Below are 7,959 nucleotides of genomic sequence, written 5' to 3'. Positions count from 1 at the left end.
GGCTAAAAAGCAATTCAACAATGTCCCGGTGTCCTTCTAACGCAGCGACCCGCAAAGCATTTCTTCCATCATAACCTCTCTGATCAATGTTGGATTTATTCTCCAGTAATATTTGAACACAGTCATAATGACCCTCTTGTGAAGCTAATATGAAAGGTATCCGCCCATCGTTGTCGATCTCATTTGTTCTAGCACCTTGTTCAATAAGTGCTTCACATATTAATCTGTGGCCTTCAAAAGCTGCCATGTGCAAAGGTGTCCATCCAGCATCATCTCTGTGATTTTCATCTAAGCCCCGGTCCAGCAGAGTACGGACTACTTCAACGTTTCCTTGGGCTGAAGCTATGCTAAGCACTGTTCTCCCTTCACTGTCAATGCTGTCCACAGCAGCACCCCAAAACAAAAGCGTGTTTACAACTGAGGCATGACCCATAGAAGCGGCAGCTAGGAGGGGTGTACGCCCATTGTTATCCGTGTGGTCGACATCAGCTCCCCCCTCTAGAAGCAAGTCAACCACATCGACATGTCCTTCATAGGCAGCCACCAGCAGGGGCGTCATGCCATCTTTATCGCAGTGATCAACTTCAGCACCTCGATCAATCAGAAGGCTAACGACCGATGCATGTCCTTTACTTGCAGGAACACAAAGTGCAGCCACAGAGAGTGCAGTCCTGCCGTCGACATCCTCATGATTGACTTCTGCTCCATGATCCAGCAGGTGTTCCACAATCTCTCTATGTCCCATGTAGGCAGCCGCTATCAAAGCAGTTCGGCCTTCATTGTCAGCTTTGTTGACTTCAGCACCATGCTGGAGCAAGTTCAGCACAATATCCTCATGTCCTCCCCAGGCTGCTGCTCTCAGAGCTGTTCGGCTGTCGGCATCTGCACAGTCCACTTTTACGCCAGCATAAAGCAGTGCAGACACAACCTCCGTGTGACCACCCCAAGCCGCGGATCTCAATGCTGTCCAGCCATCCTGATCGGTGTGATTAATATTTGCTCCACAACCAATCAGACAATTAACCACCTTGGTATGTCCTTGTCGAGCAGCCAGGGTAAGCGGTGTGTGTCCGTGAGCATCTTCTATTTCTAAATCTGCTCCCCTAGAGACCAGTAAATTCACCACATCGAGGTTGCCACTGTAAGCCGCATTAGCCAGTAACGTTCTCCCATTCGAATCACACTGATTTACTGAAGCTCCATTGTCTAATAATGTCCGAATGGAATCCTCTCTTTCTAAGGCCTGCCGGACGATGCATGATGTGCGATCATCTTCGCTGTTGACATGAGCGCCAGCTTTCACCAACAGCTGCAGCACTTCTTGTTCCTTGGGTATTAAAGTAGATAGGGAGTCTCTGACAGGTGTGCCATTCCATATCATCCACAGAGCTAACTCAGCTGTCTCTAACTGTAAGTTCGAATTAATTAAGTGCAACGCAAATTCTTGTGCTTCCAATGGTGTTAAATTCTTGGCTTGACAGGTATAACTCATAGCCAACATTCGGTGTCCTTCTGCTGCATTGCATAAATACTTCTGAGTGCAATGTTTCACATCCAGGAGCCACTCTGCAAAACTGTAGTGAAACAGTATTTTAGTATTTCCAAGTCCATCAACAAGAAGTTTGGAGAGGACATCTAGCTTGCGTTGAAAGTCTTCCAAGGTTAATGACATATTTTTTGTCCATACTGCATGATATAATTCTGTTATGGTCAGAGGCCGGCAGGCTGCAAGAATCACATTCAAGATAGGCTGAACCTTTGCAAACTGTTTTCTTACGAAAAGTCTTTGACACAGCCAGAGATACAGACCATTTAGAGTTCCTGGGATGTCACGAATCTCTCTCAACATAATAAAATTTTCTACAACTCCATCGAGAACTCGTTCTAGATAAAGAAAGCACCCGCTACTTTTAATGTGCAGTTGATTTAACATCTCTGCAGTTTCTTTCGTGAGGTGTTGTCGCAAAGCTTCTTCTTGATCTAAACGATGAAGGATGTACTGCTGAACATCCTTAACGATATATGCCTTCCGAAGGTCATCTAAACTTATTTTTCGAAAACCTAAGGACAAAAAAGTAGGTGTCAATTGAAAATGATTATCAAAGTTGCCATATTTCAAAGAGAATGTGTTCAACATGTGACAAACTAATAATCAAATAAATTAATAGCAAGTCAATTAATACTAATAAACAAGTCAATCAATACCTAGAAATAAACAGGTTTTTTTTTTTCCTTCTGGAAAAACACGCTGATGACAGATAAATTATTTCATTTTACTGTCCACAAAGGGAACTATTTATTTGTTTAGTGGTTCAGTGCTCCTCTCAACTTCAACTAAACGCTTATCATTAGAGCATTAGAAATCTTTAGCTATATCCAAGCACTTTGGGAAGTTTTTTTGATCCCTCTCAAATGATTAGGGAAAAAAGCTGCAGAAGACATAAATAAGATTTGTTTTTATAAGCTGATCTTTTCCATGTGAAAAATTTACGTATGTCTCTGCATATAACTGAATGTACACTAGTCTTAATTATGGAATTGAATATTTGCATACAATTAGAATAGCACTTGTCACCACCTTTAAATTACATTATTTTACATGTCACTAAATTTAAATAATTAAATCTTAGATTGTCAAAAACAGCTCCAATCTGAAGATACAACTTGGTTAAACCATGTTAACAAAACTTTAGCACATAAAAATAAAGCAGCTTAATAAAATTCAAACCAACCTAAAAGCATACTAGTTAACAGCTATTCAAAACTCACTTTAAATTCTTTGAAAGGAATCATAATTTCATTTTTGGAAGGGAGATGATATCCTGTTTTATAGATATGGATTTATTAGACAATTGTGTAATTCATCTTCCAGAGGAAAAAAATGCTGAGTGAATGAACTCTTTCTTAAGAGGAATAAATCTAGAAATGCAGCAAAGATCAGTGATGGTCAATTAGTACTGAGTAAAATACTCTCACTCAACTGAAAAAAACAAGTATGAATACACACACACACACACACACACATACATATATATATATATAACCTACTATATTCCAGGTACTATGTGAAGAAATGAGACTTGGATTTTGTTATCAGAAGTCAGTGAGAACCAAGACAATAATGTGAGCGGATTTGTATTCTGAAAGACTATTCTAACATCACTGAAGACAAACAGCTAGAGTGAGTCAACACTTGGGGCAAAACTTTTTACAGAGTCTTTATTAAAGTCTACATAAGAATCACTAAAAGCTGCAACAACCAAAGCAGTGGCAGCAGCAGATAAATAAAAGCTGGATTTGGGAATCAGGAGAAGATCATTCCAGTCAGAGGGAAAATCAAGCACAAGCCCCTACAGCAGAAAAAACAGATCTGAAAATAACAAATGTTAACCGACAAAAATATAGAGAAAAGGGAAATTTCATGTTTTGCCGGCAGGAACATAAATTATTTCAAGCACACTAGATAGCAGTTTGTCAAAATTAAAGCTCAAAATGTACACACTCTATTCTCTAGTAATTCCACATGTTTTATAATATAAACTTATAGCACATGTGCACAAGAAGGTGTGTTTAAGCACATTCATGAAGCATTTCTTGTAATAATGAAAAACTGAAATAATGTCCATAAACAGAATAATGGAAAAACTAGAGATTTATTCATGGGAAGGAATAATATACAGCGGTTAAAAGCAATGAACTGGGTTTAAAAGTAGTAATAGAAACAAGGCTCAAAAACATTGTTTTTGTTGTTTGATTTTTTTTTTCATTTAGTGAAATGATAACAATAGCAGTGATACATTTATGAAGCACTTATTATGTACTAGGCATTGTTCTAAGTCGCATAATAAGACTTGTCATTTAGACTCACACACAAAAATACTCTATGGGGAAAGTAATAGAAACATGTAATAACCATCGATTCATAGATGAAGGCACTGAGGCACAGACTGTATTGGAAGCTACATAAGGTCACACAGCCAGTGAATGGGAAGAGCTAGGATGGTGTATGCAGCATTTCATTTATGTAAAATATAAAAATAGACAAAATGAAAAATATGAGCTAAAAGGACAAAAATAAACCAATAACACTGGTTGTCTCAAATGAAGAAGGGAAAGAAATGAGATGAAATAAACCAAAAGGGGCTTCAACTTTACCTGTACCTGACATACTAAGAGATATCCAAGTTCATCCTGTTAATTCCCTGACTTTTATCAACTCAATTTCCAATAACAACAAAACAGAATAGCATAATGGAAACCAAATCAAAAGGTATTATTAGTAAGGCAATTGAAAAGAGAGGGAATAAATCTGGTTAAAGGAAGCCGTTTTAGCAAATTAGTAAGATTTCACCCTTATATAAGATGTACAGAACTATTTTAAAGTGATACAGCTAATTAACCAATAACTTAATTATTATCTCCCCAATTACACTATAAATCCTGTGAGTGGTCCTTGTTTTATGCTCCTTTTCATTCCCACAGCACAAAAAAAAAAAAGCACTTTACATAATCTAATAGGAGTAAGTAAGTAAGTAAACTTTACTGTGGGAGTTAAAAAAAAAAAAAGTAAAGTCAGGAAACAAGAAAAGAAAAAAAAAAAAAACCTGATCACGTACTTTTAAACATTACATAGATTACTTTCTCACACATAGGAAAAGGGTTTAAAAAAATAAAGGATCTACTTCAAGAGGTACCCTCAAAGGCTGTCGACTCTGTCTCTCCTCTAAAACCAGGAAAAACATCTTAGACAAACTGCCATTGATTTTTAAGGAGGCATATTCCGGACCCTCAGGATGCTCAGTCTAGTTAGAAGAAATATAAGCCGATCAGGAAACATCAGCATAAAATATGTAGCCCTCACCTTTGCTAAGGAAGTTATTAGGTAAAGAATCTTAAAAAAAAAAGTTACTATTAAATTAACTTAAAATATTTTATGGCCTGTTTTTAATACCACTTTAAAAAGTTGAAAATCGCTAACAGAACAGAACAGCTGAGAGAACAGCAGAAACAAGGACCAAATTTTCAACTGAGTACTCTCCTCTGAGAAAGAAATACAAGTCTTAAGTTCAGCAGTGAAAACATTTGCAGATGGCAGGAATTACACTTACCAGTAAACATTTTAGTAACAGCTTTGCTCTGTTTTCGGGCAGAACAGAGAAGCAATAGCCACGGTGGAAAGAACTCGTGGTGACCAGCCAAAAGCTCTGCCACAGTCCCAGATAAGCTGGTGGACGTCTGTTCACCTTCAGTAATGTTACACCCTTCGTCCACAGAATCCACAAGAAGATAGAGGCTTTGCTGGGGTGGCTTCATTCCCAAAAGAGGGAGCAGGACGCACCTGTAAACCACATCCATGTGAGCACTTGCAGTGTTATTGGCTATGATATTAAGATTTATTATCCCAACACTAGAACTACAGGTTATAAATACTGTTTGAAGAAAGATAAAGTTTTAGAATAAAAATACTGTACACGTTTCAATTCCTTACCTTAATATGAATACTGGTCCTAAATAGTTCACTTTTTCAAAAACAACATTTTCCACAATAAAATGTATGAAGGTGTGGGTGAATCAGTGATTCAGTATACTTCAGAAACGCAGTAAGAACTGGAGAAAACAAGACTTCAATATTCCTTTTCTGATTTTTTTATCAATAATAAAAGCTTGAAATGTTTATAACAAAGCTAAAATGTAAAGGAAAAAAAAACTGGGGATCACTTCCATAATATAAAAAAATATCACTTTCTTTATACAGGATTTTATCATGTCTTTCACAAATAGACTGCACTTGATCTAGTTTGTCACACACAAATTTTATTTTAAAAGACTTTTCAAAGATAAACTGCAGTCTAGGTCTCATTTGATGTATGGTCAAATTTCAGTGTAAAGAATAAATTATTAGGTTTAATTCTACAGCAGAACACATCTCCTACTCAGACTGTTTATATTGAAGTTGAATGCAACTTTTTCATAACTAAAATAATACTCATTCATTTTCAACAAATATGTATAGGAGCATTCCATGTGCTCCATGAAGTACTAAAAGATACAATGGTGAAGAGGACAAACTCCATCTAATTATGAACACCAGAAATTTACAGATGATCCTTTCTACAACTCTCTTAATCTTTCAATTCCAGTAGCAACCAAGATCCAATTTATCACTAAGTTTTGTCAATATTTCTTTATAAAATATCTCAATCCCACCTTGGTCTGCATTATCACTGTATTCCAAAAGCTACTGTCCTGTCTTTCACCCGGGAACCATAGCAACGTATGTCTTCACCCACTGCCTCCAGAGTTCCTACGGTGGCAGAGTTAAAATTTTACAAGGTTGCTCCAGCCATACTAGCTTTCTTTTGCAGACCCCTTCTCCCTACTGTTTTTGAGATATATTTGTATATATCTTGTGACAGCTCTTCAATAAGAGAACTTCTTTCCTTTGCAGGCTAGTGTATCCAGTGTTTAGGTTTCTAAGAAATCTCCTTATGACCAAGAGTTATGGGCATGAACAAGTTCTTTGTGCTTTAACTTCTCTCCAGCCAATTAAGATGAGAAGCTGTGGGGATGTACATAAGGCAGCCTTTCTCCCCACAATCCCCTCCCCACAATCCCCTCCCCACAATCTTCAAATGTCTGATTCTCACATATAGCTCATGTGTGCGACTCACTCTTCCCTGCCCTCTTTCTTCTTCCTTTCTGCTTAACTGGGTGCAGGGAAACTTCCAGCGTAAGTCTCCTGTCTCCAGTTCTAAATGAGAGCCTTTGTGTTTGTGATAATGTTCATGGTATGCATATAAAAATGTTCTGTCAGTTTTGTCTGCATCGCCATTTGACATTAACTTCTACGTTTATCTTGAGGTTGGGGTTTACAGGTCTCTGGTAGTTTTACTTTCTTTCTATTTGACTGTTTCTAAGGACTCACTCAATCATGTTAAAACCAGAAGTCAATCTATGGCATTAAAAATGTTGAGCAATTTTTCCTAGCCTTGACCTCACCCCTAAACTCAAAGCTGCCATCTCCTTGTGGATGTCCTACAGGTATCTCAGATTTAATATGTTTTAAAAAGTATTCTTTCTCAATTTCAAACAAGTTCCTCCCCACTCATCTCTCCATGTCAATTAGTGGTATCCCATTTCCCCCCTAGTTTCTTTAGTTAAAATCCTAGGACTCGTTCCTGAGATCTCCCTTTGGTTCCAGCCACACTGCTCTCTTTTCACTTCTAACACCAAGCTTTTCTCCAGTCAGGGTCTATGTACTTGGTACTCCCTCTGCCTAGAAAGCTCCCCCAGGCAGAACTGCTCTTCCTTCAGGTTTCAACACAAAGTTTATTCCTGAAGATGCTTTCCCTGATCTGTTGCTGCTGCTGCTAAGTCGCTTCAGTCGTGTCCGACTCTGTGCGACCCCATAGACGGCAGCCCACCAGGCTCCCCTGTTCCTGGGATTCTCCAGGCAAGAACACTGGAGAGGGCTGCCATTGCCTTCTCCATTTCCCTGATCACGATATCTTAAATCGTCTTCGTCACGTACTGCCGTCGCCCTAACACCTGATCCTGCTTTGCACGCACTGCTGATCGTATTCTCAAAGGAACTTACTGTATTACTGTGTACTGGTTTCACTGTAAGGCTGGAGTGAAGCTCCTCCACTTCCATGCTGCCCCCTGCCCCGGACAACGCCTCTCTTGTGCTGCCAGATGCCCAGCACTCAAAACCATTATTAGCACATCACAAACACTCAATAAAGTTTGCTTCATGAGTGAATGGCAATTAATAGGAAAACTGCTACTTCAAAACACTAGATAAAAATGTTACTAGACTCAGACCTCCCATCTTCAGTTTCCTTTCATTTATTTCAACAAAAGCACCATATGGGGATACCTACACCACGAAGTGACACACAGATCCACTTTTTCTACCAGGCTCCGTTTCATCATTTCATAAAATGACAATCCCATCAA

General features: G+C 38.5%; 1 protein-coding gene across 2 annotated transcripts in view; it reads right to left on the bottom strand.

Moving 5' to 3' along the window:
* ANKRD50 (ankyrin repeat domain 50) overlaps positions 1-7,959 on the bottom strand; it is a 40,421-nt gene that overhangs the window by 5,842 nt on the left and 26,620 nt on the right. Inside the window, exons 3-4 of one of the 2 annotated variants that reach the window (XM_010860261.1) lie at positions 5,109-5,338; positions 1-2,061 (exon numbers count right to left, since the gene is read on the bottom strand). In XM_010860261.1, coding sequence (XP_010858563.1) covers positions 1-2,061; positions 5,109-5,338 — 2,291 coding nt within the window. The remainder of the gene's footprint in view (positions 2,062-5,108; positions 5,339-7,959) is intronic. The other variant, XM_010860262.1, reaches the window with a different exon arrangement.

This window comes from Bison bison, unplaced genomic scaffold (genome assembly GCF_000754665.1).
Source record: "Bison bison bison isolate TAMUID 2011002044 unplaced genomic scaffold, Bison_UMD1.0 scf7180017864465, whole genome shotgun sequence".
Classification (NCBI taxonomy): domain Eukaryota; kingdom Metazoa; phylum Chordata; class Mammalia; order Artiodactyla; family Bovidae; genus Bison; species Bison bison.
The sequence above is the reverse complement of the archived record's forward strand: the minus strand, read 5'-3'. Positions and strand labels throughout refer to the sequence as shown.